Source organism: Hyperolius riggenbachi, chromosome 1 (assembly GCF_040937935.1).
Source record: "Hyperolius riggenbachi isolate aHypRig1 chromosome 1, aHypRig1.pri, whole genome shotgun sequence".
NCBI classification, from domain to species: domain Eukaryota; kingdom Metazoa; phylum Chordata; class Amphibia; order Anura; family Hyperoliidae; genus Hyperolius; species Hyperolius riggenbachi.
The window spans coordinates 468,937,277-468,957,276 of record NC_090646.1 but is presented as its reverse complement, the minus strand read 5'-3'; the positions used below and the strand labels follow the sequence as shown (position 1 = coordinate 468,957,276).

Below are 20,000 nucleotides of genomic sequence, written 5' to 3'. Positions count from 1 at the left end.
TCCTATACTGGGGGCACCTATACCTGGCTACCTATCTATACTGAGTCTGAGGGTGTTTTTGGGGGAGGGGGGCGCACTGCGGCTATAAGGCGTGGTGCAAATTCTAAGTGCTGTGCTATCATTCTAAATGGGGGGAAGGTGGTTAACTGTCCCACTGATTGTTTTTATTAATATTCCTAAAAGGTTCTACCCTTCATTTTTAAGTGTATTTGGGGGGGGGGGGGCACAAAAATCAGGTTTCGCTCAGGGCGCTGTGAAACCTAAGGACGGCCCTGGTCCTGGCAGCCACTGAGACCTGGAAAGACTGGACTGTCACTCTGAGTCCATTTCAACAGGATGTTCCAGAGGGGAAGCCAGAGGGGGTCATGTTTGTACCATTGCCTTTTCGCCTACAACTGTTGCAGCTGTTTCATTCCCACAAGAATGCAGGGCATCCGGGGGCCACCAGAACTCAGGATCTAATTGCTAGATGTGCTTGGTGGCCGTCATTGGCAACAGACTGTAAGGACTATGTAAGAGAGTGTGCAGTGTGTGCTAGGAGAAAACCCTCCCGTCAGGCACCTGTTGGAACATTGCAGCCTTTACCAGTTCCGAGTGAACCTTGGACCCATTTGTCCATGGATTTTGTGGGCGAACTCCCCAGGTCTGAGGGCATGACAGTCATTTGGGTGGTAGTCGATCGATTCAGTAAGATGGCTCATTTTGTCCCCCTGAAAGGACTCCCCTCGGCCCAGGAATTGGCTGATCTCTTCATCCAGCACATTTTCCGGCTGCATGGCATTCCGGAAAATATAGTGTCAGATCGGGGAGTCCAATTTGTATCTAAGTTTTGGAGGGCATTCTGCCATAAGTTAGACATGGATCTTTCTTTTTCATCAGGCTACCACCCACAGACCAATGGCCAGACCGAAAGAGTCAATCAGTCCCTGGAACAGTTTCTGAGATGTTATGTTGCAGATGCACAAACCGACTGGGTAAAATTTTTGCCGTTTGCAGAATTTGCACACAACAATCTGAAAAGTTCCTCTTCAGGATTTTCCCCATTTCAGGTGGTGACAGGAAGGTCACCTAAGTTTGCCCCATTGCCAGTGGCTTCTACTCCGTTTCCAGCCCTGGAGAATTGGCAGAAGTCCTTAAAACAGATTTGGGGAATGGTTAAAGGAAATTTGGGGAGGGCTTTTCAGAACCAGAAGAAACAGGCTGACAGGAGACGTTCCATAGAATGGGAATTTTTTCCAGGGGATTTGGTCTGGGTGTCCACACAACATTTGGCTCTAAAGCAACTGTCACCCAAACTAGGCCCTAGATTTGTGGGTCCTTTTCCAGTGACCCAAAAAATCAATAATGTCGCCTATGCCATTGATCTCCCTACCAGCATGCGAGGTGTGAGATCATTCCATGTGTCCTTACTCAAGCCGGCGGTACACATGGATTCCGCTCCCCCCCCCCCCTGTGTTGATTGATGACCAACCTGAGTATGAGATTGAAAAGATTCTGGACTCACGGCTTGTGCAGAACTCCGTGCAGTATTTGGTTCACTGGAAAGGATATGGCATAGAGGAGAGAACTTGGGTGCCAGACTGTCGTATGCACGCAGAGGAATTGAAGAAGGAATTCCATGACTTGCACCCTGGAAAGCCTGGTGGGAAGTGTCCGGAGTCCACTCCTTGGGGGGGTACTGTAATGGAACGTGGAAAAGCCGCCGTGTGTACTGACAGCAAGGCGGCTGATTCCGCGTCTGGTGTGGCTGGGTCTGTTAGTTCACACAGATTGAGAAATACGCGGAGAGGCAGGACCTTTATGACAGCCGAGGAAGGATCAGCTGACCATGTTGGTCAGCTGACCTCAGAGCAAGTGACTATTGGTCAATCACTGATGGGTGGCGCCGGAGAGCACTGCTCTATATATAGTCACTGCTGGTCAGTCTCAAGTTGTCTGCCGTTGTGAACACTTACGTGGAAGCACTCAGACCTTAGTCAGATCCTACAGTGTGTTAGAACCAGGAGGACCTGGGAATTCACACTGAGCCAGATTACTTCTGTTTATCATTGTATTTCAGACTAGTTCCAGGGTGTCAAGACCACGGACCTCACACGCAAGATTAGGGACTTTGTGTTATCATTGTGTTATACCTCAGACTAGTTCCAGGGTGTCGAGACCACGGACCTCACACCCAAGATCAGGGACTTGGTGTTATCATTCTGTTATACTTCAGACTAGTTCCAGGGTGTCGAGACCACGGACCTCACACCCAAGATCAGGGACTTTGTGTTATCATTCTGTTATACTTCAGACTAGTTCCAGGGTGTCAAGACCACGGACCTCACACCCAAGACTAGGGATACTGTGTACCATCATATTATACTCCAGACTAGTTCCAGACCTCACACCCAAGACTAGGCATTGTTTGATATATGTTATGACCTACTGCTTTTCTGACTATCCCTCTGCTTTCTGATTCGGTACCTACGCATATCTGATTATCTGTTGCCAACCCTGCCTGCCTTTGAATACCGAATCAGCCTTCTGTCTCTATACCTTGTCTGTCCGTGTGTTGCCGACCTGGCTTGCCCGACCTTGAGAGCTACCTCTCTCCTTAAGAGATAGTCTCCAGACCTGCTAGTGACATCCACCTTTCAGGTGTCACTCACTCACTCACTCACAGGTCCTTCCTACTTTCAGCCTGGGACTCCACCCCTTTGGAGGTCTCAGGCTGCTAGAAGGTTTTTGCACTTCTCAGAAGGCAGTATCGCCCATACTGCCAAAGACCACCTGCTCCTCGGGTGGTCTTACTCAAAGTCATTACTGTTGCACCAAACACTCACACTATATAGGTATCCAGAGGTTAGTTATACTTGGATTATCGGTGATTCTGCAGATCATCAATAATCGGGTATAAATCTGTATTCTTGGTGATACTGCAGATCACCAATAATCAGATTCTCTCTGTGTGCTGACACCGATCGTTACAGATAGTTAGTGACAAGACTATATGTACAGCACTGAAGAAGATGTCAACTTTATATAATGCTAAATAATAACAACAACAATGTGCAGTACCTACAATGAAAGGTTTTTTTTTCTTAAAAAACATACAGGTGGCCTTTGATTTATTACAAAAAGTTCTCAATGCAGGTAGGAGAGATAACATCCTTGCCCTTGACATGAACAAGGGATTCTGCAAGAGGGGGATTAGATTTCTGTCCTGATTTGCAGAGTCCCTCCCCCATGTCATGTACCATGTGGGCAAGTATTATTCAGGCAGAGGAGGCCCACGTTGTTCTGGTAATACCAATCTAGGGTGCAGAGGGTTATAAAAGAGCTTCGGGGGGGGGGGGGGGGGTGTTTTTTTCATCATTTATTTAATAAATAGTAATAAAAAATATTTAAAAATACAACAGTACCATTCTGAAATAAGTAATATGTCTTATCAACAGGGTGAAGCAGGTGATAAACATAAATGGTTAATGAGATGCTAATTATTCAGTCTTGCATACAGATTGAAAACAGATTCGATGCAGCTTGGAATTGAAGGAATTGGGCCCATCAGAATTGGCAGAAAATTATGGTAATTCATTTGGCCTTGTTCCAAGCTGCACAAAATTAGCATTTCATTTGCATCTCTTTGGCAATCTCTAATGATAAGTGTGAGGCCTGGAACCCACTAGGAATAGCTGTAGCGCTTTAAAATCGCTACAACGCTGTATGCAGCGATTCCTAGGGTGATTGCAGTCGAGATTCCTTGGCACTTGGAAGTGCTGTACAACGATTTGCAATTCGTTGTTTTTTTTTAAAATAAAACGTTATTATACATACCCGGCGTCCTACTTCCATCCGTAGCCCTGCCCACTAAAGGAAGAGGTCCTAGGTGCTTCTCTAGGACCAGAGAAGCGCCTGCGACCACTTTCTTTAGGGGCGGAGCTACGAATGCAAGAAGGAAATCAAGACACCGGATAAGTATTTAAAGTTTTATTTTAATTGTGATCGCTTGGCCCCCCAATGCGCCGCATAATCGCTTTGATAAGCGATTTACACAGCGCTTACATACTTTGCATTAAAGTGAACCTAAAGCCTCGAAAAAAAAATTAGATTAACTCACCTGGGGCTTCCCTCAGCCCCCTGCAGCCGATCGGTGCCCTCGCAGCTCCGCTCCGATGCTTCTGGACCCGTCGGCGAACACTTCCGGTTTGGCCGTCACCGGCCGACAGGCATGGTAACGCGAGTGATTGTTCGCGTTCCCAGCCTGTATATCACCCCCTATGCTGCTATTGCGGCCTCCTGGCCGCACTCAAAATGCTGCTTGTCCTGCGGATTGCAATTACCCCTAATCGCAATCGCACTAATGGGTTCCGCCTCACTTACTTTCATTGGCAAAGCATTTTTGGGAATCGCCGGCGATCACAAAAAGCTGCCAAAAAAACACCCTAGTGGGTTCCAGGCCTCAAGGTGGCCACACACACCATACAATGTTATTATTACTTTTCAATTCAAGAATTATAACCATTTTTTTTACTTATTGTAACATTTGAAAAATCTGACCAATATATCACACACACATACTGTACATGTTAAATGTTTCCCCAATTATGAAAAAAAAAATTATTGAAAACTCTGAAGAAATTGCTTGAGTCTACATATCAAGAAATTTATGATCTTCCCTACACCATACAATTTTCATAAAAATTAGGTCACAAAAATCCACCTGGTCGATTAATATAGGAAAAAATTGTTAATTTGATTAGATTTCTCAAACAAATAAAAAAAACAAAAAACTTTAAATTCTTCTGTATGGCTGATTTTTATTAAATTACCATAAAATTGGATCATTCTATTATTGTGTTTGGCCATCTTTGTACTTATCTGCTCTCATTTTTTTAAAACATGCCCCCACATTTAAAGAGACTCCGTAACAAAAATTGCATCATGTTTTTTATCATCCTACAAGTTCCAAAAGCTATTCTAATGTGTTCTGGCTTACTGCAGCACTTCATGCTATCACAGTCTCTGTAATAAATCAATGTATCTTTCCCCTGTCAGACTTGTCGGCCTGTGTCTGGAAGGCTGCCAAGTTCTTCAGTGTTGTGGTTCTGCTATGAACTCCCCCTTCCAGGCCCCTCTATGCACACTGCCTGTGTGTTATTTAGGATTAGAGCAGCTTCTCTCTTCTCTCTTATCTTTTACAACCTGGATAAATCGTCCTCTGAGCTGGCTGGGCTTTCAAATACTGAAGAATTACAGACAAGGGCAAAGCTGTTTGCAGGAAGAAACGAGCAGCCTGAAACTTCAGTGCATGAGAACAGGGGGAATGAAACACACAAACGATCTCTTGAGATTCAAAAGGAAGGCTGTATACAGCCTGCTTGTGTATGGCTGTATTTTCTATGTGTGGACATACTGTACATCAACCTACTTCCTGTTTTGGTGGCCATTTTGTTTGTTTATAAACAAACTTTTTAAAACTGTTTTTAAAGAGAACCCGAGGTGGGTTTGAAGATTATTATCTGCATACAGAGGCTGGATCTGCCTATACAGTCCAGCCTCTGTTGCTATCCCAAACCCCCCTAAGGTCCCCCTGCACTCTGCAATCCCTCATAAATCACAGCCACGCTGCTGACAAACAGCTTGTCAGAGCTGGCTGTGTTTATCTCTATAGTGTCAGTCTGCTGCTCTCCCCGCCTCCTGCAGAACTCAAGTCCCCGCCTGCATCCCTTCCCTACCTGCTGATTGGAGGGAAGGGACGGGGGCAGGGACCAGAGCTATGCAGGAGGCGGGGGAGCAGCTGAGACTGACACTACAGATGTAAACACAGCCTCACAGCACGGCTGTGATGTATGAGGGATTGCAGAGTGCAGGGGGACCTTAGTGGGGTTTGGGATAGCAACAGAGACTGGGCTGTATAGGCAGATCCAGCCTCTGTATGCAGATAACATTCTTTAAACACACCTCGGGTTCTCTTTAACCACTTTTAATACGGCGAGGAGCGGCGAAATTGTGACAGAGGGTAATAGGAGATGTCCCCTAACGCACTGGTATGTTTACTTTTGTGCGATTTTAACAATACAGATTCTCTTTAAAATTACTGTTTGCATCAAGTGAAAACAATCAGGATGAAAAAAAAAACACATTAAGGGCTTGTTCACACTGCAGGCGTTTTGGTTTTTTTTCGTCTGCCTGCGTTTTTTAAAAACGCAGCCCCACCCGACCGCGTGGCCAATGAATGTCAATGAGAAGGTTCATATCTGCGGCGGTCGTTCGCAGTGTGGCTAGGAAAGAGGTGCGTGTTCCATTTTCGGGGTGATTCCGCGTCAATGGAAGGTATAGGAAAATCGGCAAACGCGTACAAAAACGCGCAATAAGGCAATTGCGCTTGCGCTTTTAAGAATAAGTACATTGTATTTATTCTTTTCCGGGTCAAAGATTTCACTTCCTGACTTGCGTCAGGGAGTGATTTACAAAACCGTTCGGAAAAAATGCTTAGAAAACCTCTAAGCACAAAAAAGAATCGCCCACCCAAACTCCGGGAATCGGAAAAAAAAGACGCCTCAAAAAAGACCCAACACGGCCGGACACGCGAACGGAATGTAATGTGAACAAGGCCTAAAATTGCTCCTATTCACTTTCATTAAAATCGCGGTAAAAATCGCAGAAAAATCCTGAGATTTTAATGAAAGTGAATGGGAGTGATTTAAAAAACGCTAATCAATCACAAAACACTCAGAAAAGTGCTTCTAGTGTGAATGAGCTATAAGGCAGGGTGCACACTAAGCAGAAAAGCTCAATGGGATGCATGAAAATATGCATGTGTATGCGTTTTTTTAATACGTGTTTTTAAAACGCTGGTTTTGTTGCATATCTGTAAAATGCATAAAAAATGCACATAATGAAAGTCAATGGTGACGCAATGTATTGCATTTTGTATACGTTTTTATATGCATTTTTGTAGAAAAAAACCCCAAGAAAACTATGTTTTCTGATGTATTTCCGCTTCCTGTTGACTTCCTAGTGATTTGTATAAAATGCATTTGAAAAACGCATACAAAACGCACAAAAAACGCATGTGTGGTAAGAAAATGCAAAAACACAGAAAAAGCACGTAAAACGTAATAAAAACGCACATGACAGAAAACGCAACCTTTCATGCACTGCCGAGTGTGCACCCAGCCTAACTCATGTGAATTTATATTAGCATGAGCTAAACAATCACCAGGCCTTAAAGGACCACTATTGCGAAAAAAGTAGGCAGTTAAAATCTGACAGAACCGACAGGGGTCCCCCATCTCCTCATGGGGGTTTCTCAGGGTTTTTGTAACGATTGGTGTCAGCACACAGAGAGAATCTGATTATTGGTGATCTGCAGTATCACCAACAATACAGATATATACCCGATTATTGATGATCTGCAGAATCACCAATAATACAAGTATGACTAACCTCTGGACACCTGATAAAGTGTAAGTGTTTTGGTGCAACAGTAGGCTGTCTCCCGTGGGGCGGGAGACACAGATAACAATGAGCATGGACCACCTGAGGAGCAGGTGGCCCTTGGCTGGGTGTGAACTATCTCCTAGGAAAGGGGATAGAGATAACCTGCGAGCCAGTGATTCCCTGCAATACTGGGAATCAGACTATACTGCAGCCAAAGGACTCCTAAGGGATAGAGCCCCTGACTGGACTGCCGAGAGGCCTCTCTGAGGAACAGGAGGTCTCTGCAGCTACCTGACACTCGGCTGGGTAGTGTCACAGGTAGTACAGACAGACTGAACACTCAAGGTATGAGTGACAGCCAGAAGGGTCGGCCAGGCCAGGTCGGCAACACACGAGCAGATAAGGTACAGAGACAGAAGGCTGATTCGGTAACCAGGTACAGGCAGGGATTGGCAACAGGTAGGCAGATATGCAGAGGTACCGAATCAGAAAGCAGGAGAGAGGTCTAGAGACTGAGAGCAATTGGTCATAACAGATAAAGCAGAGGCCTAGTCTAGAGTGTGAGGTCCGTGGTCTCAACACCCAGGAACTGGTCTAAAGTATAACACAGCAATGACACAGTATTCCTAAGCTTGGATGTGAGGTACTTGGTCACAACACCCTGGAACTGGTCTAAAGTATAACACAGCAATGACACAGTATTCCTAAGTTTGGGTGTGAGGTCCATGGTCACAACACCCTGGAACTGGTCTAAAGTATAACACAGCAATGACACAGTATTCCTAAGCTTGGGTGTGAGGTCCATGGTCACAACACCCTGGAACTGGTCTAAAGTATAACACAGCAATGACACAGTATTCCTAAGCTTGGGTGTGAGGTCCTTGGTCACAATACCCTGGAACTGGTCTAAAGTATAACACAGTAATGACACAAGCGTAATCTGTCTAAGTGTGAATTCCCAGGTCCACCTGGTTCTAACACACTGTGGGATCTGACTGAGGTCTGAGTGCTCACACGTATGTATTCGCAACGGCAGACAACCAGAGACTGACCAGCGAGATCTGTATATAGTGCAGTGCTCCTCACCGCCACCCAGCGCTACTCAGCCAATGACAGTTTGTGTTGGGATCAGCTGACCAACCTGATCAGCTGATCCCTCTCCTCCTGGCATAAAGGTCCTGCCTCCCAGCGCGCGTAGCTCTCCATCTGTGTGCACTAGAAGGCTCAGACAAACCAGACACATGCTGCTGTGCGGAAACCGCCGGTCTGAACGCGGAGACAGCCGCACCACCGCCAGACCGCGCGGCGGCATCTCCGCAATCCTTGACAGTTTTCTTTGTTTTCAACAACATTTCCTGAACAGCAGTTCAACTGCCAAAATAGTAAGATACCAGCCAGCCTCCCTAATCACTTAGGGCCTGTTTCCACTACACACAGATTGGATGCAGAATGGATGCAGAAAAACTGACTCCAATGAATGTCTATGGGCCTGTTTCCACTAAACACGATTTTTCTGACGCAGATTTTTCCATAGGCATTCAATGGAGACAGTTTTTCTGCATCCATTCTGCATCCAATCTGCATGTAGTGGAAACAGGCCCTTACACACTATTTTGTCAGTTAGACTTTGCAACTGCTGTTCAAGAAATGCTGTTGAAAACTAAGAAAACCCTGAGAATCCCCCATGAAGAGATGGACTGGCCCAAAACCTGTCGTTTCTGTCAGCTTTTAACTGCCTCCTTTTTCGTGATAGTGGTCCTTTAACCACTTTACCCCCGCGCGTTCGGATTTCTCCGCCCCTTTTTCCATCCTTTCACCCCCAGGGACGGAGAAATCCGTACTCTGCGCACTCCCGCCGCTGTCCGCGCTCCCGCTCGTAAACACGCCGCCCGCCACTAGTAAACACGCCGCCGCCCGCTCGCTCGCCCAGAGATCAACGAACGGGAAAATCCATTCCCGTTCGTTGATCTCAGCCCCGTGATCTGCTGCCGCTCGGCTGAGCAGCGCGATCATTGTGAAAAAATAACAAAGTCCCAGCCTCTTTCTACTTCCTGCAAGCGTCCGGAAGGACGCTTGCAGGTCGCATGAAACAAATTTGTAATGTTGCCATCTTGTGGCCAAATAGTAAAACTACACCCTAACTATTTTTTACACACAAATAAACTTGTTTTACACAAAAAATTAACTCCTTACCTCCCACACTCCCCAATTTTTTTTTTGTAATTAACAAAAAAATAAAAAATTTACAATTTAAAAAAAATACATAAATAGTTACCTTAGGGACTGAACTTTTTAAATATTTATGTCAAGAGGGTATAACACTGTTATTTTATAAACTATGGGCTTGTAATTAGGGATAGACACAAAACTGTAAAACATGCACCTTTATTTCCAACTAAAATATTGGCGGCAAACATTGTGATAGGGACATAATTTAAACGGTTTTATAACCGGGATAAATAGGCATATACATTTAATGGGTTTTAATTACAGTAGCATGCATTATTTAAAAACTATAAAGGCCGAAAACTGAAAAATAATAAATTTTTTCCCACATTTTTTCCTATTTTCCCATTAAAACACATTTAGAATAAAATAAATTGGTGGCGAAAAAAACAAGATATAGTTCATTTCATTGCGATAAGTAATAATAAAATTATAGACGAATGAATGGAAGGAACGCTGAAAGGTGAAAATTGCTCTGGTGGTCAGGGGGTAAAACCCCTCAGTTGGGAAGTGGTTAATGTTGTTGATTTTTGTTAAATTGAAGCAGAGATTCATTCACATTGACCTTTTATCATCCCAAGATTAGACCTTGGCAGTATATTACTGTCAGGCTAACGAACCGTTTATATATATATATCCAGAGAGAGAGAGGGGGAGAGAGAGAAGTGAAGAGAGAGAGAGAAAGAGAGAGGGGAAGGTAGCTAATTGGGCATTTTAAGGCCTCATTGATCTAGGGGCTTGATCATATAGGTACAGATAGATGTCTTGTAGTTGCGAAAGGTGGCAAGAATACCGTATGCAGCAACTGCTCTCAACCTGATATGTGTCAGACTGCAGTGTTTTTTTCTGTAGTGAACAATTGAAGTTCATAGCAGAAATTCGGTTATAGAGTGGCAAAGTGACTGATCTAGCTACCTCATAACCACAGGTAGCTGGTCAACAATTTGTCTTGCAAATTCCAGCAAAACCACTAATGTAAACAAAACCTAAGATAGGGTGAATGACAAACCTTGAAAACAGATAAAATCAGCAAATCAGTCCAGGACAACCAAAAGTCAGACAGGTAAGCATCTTCTGTTAAGCCCCATCTACACCATGCAATAGTAGCCCTCAATCCTAAATGCGTTCGATAAATCCGATTGAATCGGATGTGAAAAACAGAGGTATCAAAGGTTTCTATTCAATTATCCGGTCGGTTATGATCGAATTCTCGATCGAGATGGAATCAGACAGGTTGGATCTTATCAGATTTTATCGAATGTGACAGCGGCAATTGAACCGTTCGTATGCTAGTTCATGTCCAATCGATTAATCGATCGCAAATAAGGTTCAGCCCGCAATCTGTTATCATCAAAAGGCGAGGTGGACTGGTATAATTAACAAAAAAGCGCTGGGTGTATTTAAATCACTGGTGCTTAGCAAATTATTAAATTCAAATAAAACATAAATCAGACTGCAGAGAAAAATAAGCTAGACAATAAACAAGTTAAATATAACATTCACTAATAAAAACTTACCTGTTAAAAAAATATATATAACATTCACTCAATCCACACCATAGTGTGGTCAAACATAAATGTTTTATTTTAATTTAATACATTGCTAATCACAGGTGATTTAAATACACCCAGCTGTTGTTTGGTTATTATACCAGTCTGTTTACTTCTTATAGGAGAGGAGGCTACTCCCTTTGTTAAATTAGCTGCTGTTTGAATTGATTGTAAGTGGCGTAAAGACTGATTATTACATTAGAATAGTGCCAGCGGTGGTTCTTGAAGTAGGTGAAAGTAACCCTAAGCCCCCACAGAGCAGGGATCCAAGGTAAGCCCCCCAAAGAATGTGGGTGAGTAATTATAGCTGTGGTAATTGTAACGAGTAGGCATGCAAGGTACGCCCTTTGTAACTGTCCTGCATCTTAAACTGTGGACTTTCGTAATCTTAAAAGCACCCAAACTGTATAAAATTGATCCTAGTGTCTTTTAGGAATATCTGGCCCATATTGCAGTATACCATGAGTGACGCTGGCCCTACAGGCAACCCCAGGTACGTTCACTCTCAAGCTTTTTGTCTATATAAAGTGACATGACTATATACTCTGTAAAGTGCTGGCGACGTCAGCGCTACATAAATACATATTTTCCAATATGGATGTGCTTATCATTTATATAAAATGTATTTGGGGCACTTGAATGTGATTGGCTTTGCCACAGTTTATGTGTACATGGACCCAAAAACCTGTTTAATTGGAGGCATTATGTTTATCCAGTGACTTCATGTGCCTTTAAGGGCCCTTTTCCACCAGCTGGCTGAATCGCAAAGTCGCAAACCGCTAGCGATTTTACAATCGCTACGGTTTGCTTTTTAACATAGGAATCGCGGTAGGTCATTTCCACTACCGCGATTCATTTTTTACCCGAACGCGAACGCGCGGCGGAGCGATATTTGCCGCGATTTTGCTATGCAGTGCATAGCACAGCAAAATCGCGGCCGCAAAATGTCGGGGAATCGCCGGTTTTGCGATTCAGCAATCGCTAGCGTTCAGCGTGAACGCTAGCGACTGCAGGTGGAAAAGGGCCCTTATGCAATATCAGGTTGGCAATTTCCTATACCTGTTCAGTAGGGTGTTGTGTTACTCGGCAGCTTACAGGTTTTTAAATTATGGGTGAGATAAGAGGGTGGAGGCTGCTTGATGAAAGCTTTACCACTTACCTACACATAGCTATTTTGACCAGACGGGATGGGATGGTGGGCTTTTTTTTATTTAACCTTATTCTTAGTACCAGATTTGCATGTTTAGTTCTTAAAGGGCCCTTTGCAATTCACAAACTTACCAGCAATAATAAAGACTGGCGACTTCTAAAATTAGACAACAAGACTGCTGCCTAATTTAATTCAACTTAGCAACACCCAAGGCTGGCGAAGAAGGATGATTCTCCTGACAGGCAATGGAAAAGCGCTAGGTGGTCGCCAGAGTGGCAGCAGCAACGAAGAGTCAGGATAATTCACATTGGTCTGCCTAGTGGACAAATGGGGAGGCCCAGGAGGAGCTTCAAAGATATTCTGTTTTTATACAAAGAAGAGGGGACCAGTGGCAGCAGTGACAGTGGGCGCAGAGTAATGGGAGGCGACGGGGAGCAAAGATGCCAGAAGAGCCTGACATAGGTCTTGGTTCACTATGCTTAAAGTGACTCTGTAACAAAAATTACAACGTTTTTTCTACCATCCTACAAGTTCCTAAAGCTATTCTAATCTGTTCTGGCTCACTGCAGCACTTTGTACTATCACGGTCTCTGTAATAAATCAATGTATCTTCCCCTGTCAGACTTGTCGGCCTGTGTCTGGAAGGCTGCCAACTCTTCAGTGTTGAACTGTTCCTCTATGCACACTCCAGTGTGTGTTTTATTTACATAAGCCAGCAGCTTCTCTGCTATCTTATCAGTGATAGAAGAGAGCTGGATAAAAACCCTCCTCTGTTAGGCTGTGAAAGTAGCTGGCTGACACATACTGAGGAATTACAAACACAGGCACAGGCAGAGCTGTCTGCAGGAAGCCTGTAATGTTCAGTGCATGAGAGAAGAAGGGGACAGAAGGTAAACACACAAATGATCTTTTGAGATTCAAAAGGAAAGCTGTATACAGCCTGCTTGTGTATGGATGTATTTTCTATGTGTGGACATATTGTACATCAATCTACTTCCTGTTTTGGTGGCCATTTTGTTTGTTTATAAACTAACTTTTTAAAACGGTTTTTGACTACTTTTAATGCGGCGGGGAGCGGCGAAATTGTGACAGAGGGTAATAGGAGATGTCCCCTAACACACTGGTATGTTTACTTTTGTACGATTTTAACAATACAGATTCTCTTTAAAGAGACACTGAAGCGGAAAAAAAAAATATGATATAGTGAATTGGTTGTGTACTATGAATAATTACTAGAAGATTAGCAGCAAAGAAAATATTCTCATACTTTTATTTTTAGGTATATAGTGTTTTTTCTAACATTGCATCATTCTATAATATGTGCAGATTACACAACACTCAGCATTCAAAATGAGTCTTTCAGAGCAGTCTGTGAAGTAATGACCTCTCCTCTAGCAGAGGAAAAGTAAATAGTCCAGGAACAGTTGAGATAATAAAAGTCTCAGATAACAGCCCTCTCCAGGACTAACTTAGTCGGAGAGCTTAATGGCTTGTTTGCATAGAGATAACTTTTCCTTGTGCAGAGTCAGATAATGCTAAGTACCATGGACTATGCCTTAAAGTGTACCCGAGGCAACATGTGACATGATGAGATAAACATGTGTATGTATAGAGCAAAACATATAATAACCAGGCTGTTTTACTTGTTTTATCTTGCTGCCTGAAAGAGTTAATTTTTAGGCATGGAAGTGACAGCTCCTACATAAAAGATAAGCAAATTACAGCCATAAAAGTTTTCCCAGCAGAATACAACTTCTGAGAGCAGGGGAGATAAAGGTCAATAGTTCATGTATGTTCCTTTAGGGCATGGGTGTCAATCTCAAATACAAATTGGGCAAAAATTGATCTCTGAGACCAAGTCACGGGCCAACCTCAATGTCTACTGGCCACCTCTCTCCCTTATAATGTTCCCTGGTGTCTAGTGGCCTCCTCCCTCCTCTATACAGTTCCCTGGTGTCTAGTGGCCCTCCTCCCTCCCCTATACAGTTCCCTGGTGTCTAGTGGCCCTCCTCCCTCTCCTATACAGTTCCCTGGTGTCTAGTGGCCCTCCTCCCTCTCCTATACAGTTCCCTGGTGACTAGTGGTTTTCCCTGCCTCCCCTATACAATTCCCTGATGTTTATTTCCCCTCCCCTATACAGTTTCCTAGTTTCTAGTGGCCTCCTCCCTGCCCTATACAGTTCCCCGATGTTTAGTGGTGCTTCCTCCCCTAAACAGTTCACTGGTGTCTAGTGCCCCCCTCCCTCTCCAATCAGGGGAGGACTGGGACCTTTTGGCCTGGGGGGAAACACAAACTAGAGGCCTGTTATCATGGCAGCCCCAGCCCAAATGATATCACACACGCACCCCACTTCGTATATGCCAGTAGTCACGTGGAGCGCCAATGCAGAAATACAGAAAGAACACTCTAGGGACAGTGTGACAGGTAAAGTACAGTTATCGCATGCCGTGGTTATCGCACCTGACAACCGAGATTTCTCAACATCTCAGATTGATACATTCAACCAATATTCACCCAAAACTTTTATCTGATTCGATAATATCAAAACGGTTGGCCGACCGGCTGTCTAGTCAACAGATGTATGGCCACTTTAATTCCCCAAAGCTCATTCCCCCCCCCCCCCCCCCCCACACTTATGTCCTCCCCTTCGCCACCATCTCTACTAATTCCTCACTGCGGAAGATGGCGGCGCTATATAAATAATAAATAATAGCACTAGGGGAAAAGAGGGAAACTAAGGTGAATGAGGGAGGGCTGGTGCACACCAAGAGTGCTTCTGAGCGTTTTTTAAATCGACAGTAATTTGAAAAGCGCTTGGCTAATGCTACCCTATGACGGTGTTCTCACAGCAGCGTTGTGATTTTTTTCAAAAGTACAAACACACTGCATGTAGCATTTTTTTGAGCGATTCATTCAAAAATTGCTCTGAAAAAAATCACTTCACAAAATCGCACTCACAAATTGCTAGCGATTGCTATTGCGATTTTGGCGTGCACTAGCCCAGAGAGAGGAGGACTGGAGAGAAATTGAGAATAGCCTGAGATGGAGCAGAGAGAGCTTATCTGTATTGCAGTCCCACATCACACAGAGGCTACTTGCCTGTAATAGGACTCATGTCCCTGCTAGTCTCTCACACAAGTCAGAAAGCAGCCCTCCTGGAGTCTAGGGACTGTCAAAAACTTTTCAACTTGTTTAACACCTTATCCACACATGCAGTCATAACATAGGGGAGAGACCAGACAGATTTTTTCCCACTGACCCTCCAGGCAAGCTCTGCATCATGCTGTGTATATTTAACAGCTTGCCTACCCTCTAATTGCACTTTTATCAGCTAGCGCAGTGTTTCACATTGCCTTACAACAACAAACCTGAATACACCAGACACTGGACCAGCCCTAAATCACTGAATGAAAGGCGGCCTGGGGGGAGATTGCCCCCCTTCACCCCTGGCCAGTCTCCAATACAGTTCCCTGGTATCTAGTGCTTTCCCCTATCTCCCATATGGCTATCCTGTTGATCTAGGGCTTCACCTCCAATATAGCTTCCCTGGTAGTCTAGAGAGGGCCAAACATAATGCAAAGTTGGGTAACCACCTGAGGGCCAAATCTGATTTGGCCAGATTTGGCCCACAGGTTGGAGTTTGACATGTATGCTTTAGGGGCACTTAATAGGCTGCTACTGAGCAGAGACAACAACATTTGCATTGTAAATGTTTAAATGTAAAATAAAACCATGGGATAGATAAAAAAAATCTGATCAGTTTATTTTCACCTCGGGTTCACTTTAACTTTGGGAGATCGCCTTGTCCCTTGTTGCATGTCTTGCCTTAGTGAAATAGTGGATTCTCTTGGGTCTTTTGCAAATATTTGTCATATTGCTGACAATCTATGTTTTTTACTGAGCGCAGTACCATGATCAAGTACCTTTTCTTTCAGTTGGTGTCTATGTTTCCTATTTTTATATCTTAATCCTATCTAGGGACCTCATTACATTGAGAGCACCATATATCAACTAAGCTGCCTCATCGATTATTCTGTCTATTAGGATTAGATCTTGTTTGTGGTACAATAGATGAAGGGAGCAGGAAAATACATAATCTTTCACAAAACATCTGCTTGACTGTCTTATCCAGTTCTTACAAATACAACTGTAATTTTTAGGAGTACAGACTCAGGCACTTACAGTATGTCACTATATTGGATGGCAAGTAATACAGTAATGTATTTTAGTGGAAATAATAATCTTAGCATGGACTTATTTATTACCTGTATATACCAGTGTATTGCCTATGCACAAACGCTGAAAAATTATTTGACAAAAACAAATAATCTGAAAACTGTATATCAACAAATTAAATATACTGTATTTTCTATTCTCCCCAAACAACATTACAATGTAGATTTACCCATTCTTATAAACCATTTCATTTAAAGCAAACTTGCGTAAATTTTTCACTTTGTCTAAATAGGGAACTTGAAAATAAACAGATTAGATATACAGTTTAATCTATACTCCTAAACCTAAACAGGACACTTCTGGAATCTCATAATCCCATACTCACAAATGTTTCAACTATTGAACTTTTTCTCTGTTCTCTGCTGACTTTCTGAGAGACAAAAGAGTTTTATGACTTCTAATTAGTTTTCATAAAAGTTATGCAGTCTGACAATCCAGATTAGGCTAATCTCTTACTGTGTACACCGTACAGGGACGGGCCGAGGCATACAGCCTCAGGGCGCAGTGTAGGAGGGGACGCAGAATTCATTCAGCTGTCATTCCTAATTGTGTTTGAAGCAGAAAGAAATAAGAAAAGGGGATACATGGCAGTGACTTCAAGCCAGATAACTAGATATTAAGGTGTTGGGGAGGTTGTGGGCCCTGTGGCGCCTCTTAGTCTAATAGCAATCAGTGTGTGACGGCTGGGGTGGGAGGGATGGAGGGGCGCACTTTGGTGTTTCAGCCTTGGGTGCTGGAGGACTTTGTCCCGGCTCTGACACCGTATGGTATAAGCCAATAATGTAATTGGGTGGTCAGACAATTATCGGTGTAAAACTCCCCCGGAAGTAAACCATTGAATGTCGGTACACCAAAAGTTCAGCAAAATGATTTAAAAAGGTGTTAAGACAAGAGTCCACGTCGGAGCCACATGCACTTTGCCTGTTGGAACCCAGGATTCCTAAAGGGAACCAGAGAAGAGAGGGATGTGGAAGCTATCATGTTTATTTCCTTTTAAATAATGCACATTGCCTGACTGTCCTGCTGATCATCTGCCTCAAATACTTTAAAGTAAACCCCCGTTGCTTAATTTCACCCCCCGCCGTTGCAGTGCAGGGTCCCCCTTCACATCGGGGCCGTGCAGCTCCTCTTCCTGGTTGATGTGCTCGCAATGGCCGTGCGAGCCTGCTGACGCAGTAGCACGCAGCTGTGATTAGCGACAATGCATTGTTGCTAATCTTCCGGGGGAGGGGGCATGCTCGGCAACGGGGGACCAAGAAATAGCGAGGAAAGCCTCAATAGGATCCTGAGCCTCCCCTCTCGGGTACACTTTAGGCCATAGACCTTGAACAAACATTCAGATCAGATATCTATGACAAATCTGAGAAGATTAGCTGCATGCTTGTTTCAGGTGTGTGATTTAGACCCTACTGACCAGAAAGATCAGGGGATTACTAGGCAAAAAGTATTGTTTAAAAGGAAATAAATGTGATAGCTTCCATAGGTCTCACATCTCGGGTTGCTTTTAAACCTTGTTGTCAGCAAATTGGATAGTTACATTTAAGTTTAAAGAGAACCAGAGATGAAGCAACCTCATGTATTTTACCTTATAAATCAGTGGGAACATGACAGTAAACACCTAATCTGCTCTTTGTTACATTGTTCTCTGTTTAATTTGCCTGTTATCACCTCTAAGATAAGAATCCCGACTAAGCAGTCGGTCTGGCTTTGCTACAGAATAATTATAGCTGAGACTGTGTTCTTTGCTGTCTTCAAGTCCAAGCCTGCCCCCTGCTGGCTTTGCTCAGGAATCATTATAGCTGAGTCATTATAGCAAAGCCAGAATCAATGCTCAGTCCGGGATTCTTATCTCAGCTAGATAACAGACACTTTTAGCAGTGAGGATGGAACAGAGAGCATGGTAAATGTTTTCTCTAATGTTCCCACTGATTTCTATGGTAAAATACACAAGGGTGCTTCGTCTCTGGTTCACTTTAAGTATAGTTAAGGGTACTTATCCGTTAGCCGGGCGCATCCTCTAGGTGGCGACAAAACTCCACCAGAGTTACATCTTTCCCTACTATCCATGTCGGCCTGGAGGGGGAATAGTAATTAGCAGGGGCGTAGCAATAGGGGGTGCAGAGGTTGCGACCGCATCGGGGCCCTTGGGCCAAAGGGGCCCCGAAAGGCCCTTCCTCAACTACAGTATTAGCTCTCTATTGGTCCTGTGTTCACAATAATCACTTCTATAGATACTTTGAATAGTGGTAATCATTAACAAGCGTTTTCCCATCCCCTTCTTGCACCTCTGACACTGTAGTTGCCATTGGCAGGTTTTGGTGCGCCGTACCAATTGTTATGTATAGATTGCTTGGGGGGCCCCATTGTAAAACTTGCATCGGGGCCCACAGCTCCTTAGCTACGCCACTGGTAATTAGCGCCACCTGCCGGATGCGCCCGGCTAACGGATAAGTACCTAGTTAAGAATTGATAGTTAAATTTACCACCAGTGTTCCGTAGCCCCCAGTTAGCTAGATGTATTCCCAGTGTTCTGTATCCTCCCTCCCAGGTTAGCTAGCAAGATGTGCCCCCAGTGATCTGTAGCCCCCCCTCCCCCCCAGTCAGCCTTACCACGGTGGGTCTGGCATCTTCAATTTCCTTTCAGTTGAGCAGCATGCAGCAGAGAGTTTTTCACCATGGAGCTGTTCAGATGAAGCACAAGTGATGTTGTAATGAGAACAGCGCCACCTACTGACACCCTGATGCATGCTGCTCTGCTGGAAGGAGAAAAAAAAAGAGAGAGGAGGCTAGACCCGCGGCCCAGCACAAAACAGCCACATGGACCGGAGCGCTCCAGCAGAGCAGGGACAAGGTCCTCCAGCACCCAAGGCTGAGACAGCAAAGTGCGCCCCTCCATCCCTCCCACTTCAGCTGTCACACACTGATTACTATTAGACTAAGAGGGCCCCAGGGCCCACAACCTCCCCAACACCTTAATATCTAGTTATCTGGCTTGCAGTCACTGCTATGTATCCCCTTTTCTTATTTCTTTCTGCTTCATACACAATTAGGAATGACAGCTGAATGAATTGTGCGCCCCCTCCTACACTGCGCCCTGAGGCTGGAGCCTCTCCAGCCTATGCCTCGGCCCGGCCCTGCGCTCCAGTGCACGTGGCGGTGATTGACAGCGCTGCTCGCGCAGGCGCAATCGCCGGGGATCGGGAGGGAGCTGCAGCAAACGGCTGACTGCAGAGCTGCGGCAAGGGACATGCTGGGAGCTTGGGGCTGGACGAAGCGCCGGGTAAGTAGCACTTATTATGTTAATTTAGCCTGATAACTACTTTAAAGAGACTCTGTAACATTAAAAAGATCCCCTGGGGGTACTCACCTCGGGTGGGGGAAGCCTCCGGATCCTAATGAGGCTTCCCACGCCG

General features: G+C 44.4%; 1 protein-coding gene across 1 annotated transcript in view; it reads right to left on the bottom strand.

The window, feature by feature from the left end:
- The window catches only part of NEFH (neurofilament heavy chain), a 57,068-nt gene extending 37,800 nt beyond the window's left edge, over positions 1 to 19,268 (bottom strand). The window contains exon 1 of the mRNA XM_068240250.1: positions 19,198 to 19,268. Coding sequence (XP_068096351.1) covers positions 19,198 to 19,214 — 17 coding nt within the window. The 5' untranslated portion in view covers positions 19,215 to 19,268. The remainder of the gene's footprint in view (positions 1 to 19,197) is intronic.
- Between the last annotated feature and the right edge of the window lie 732 nt (positions 19,269 to 20,000).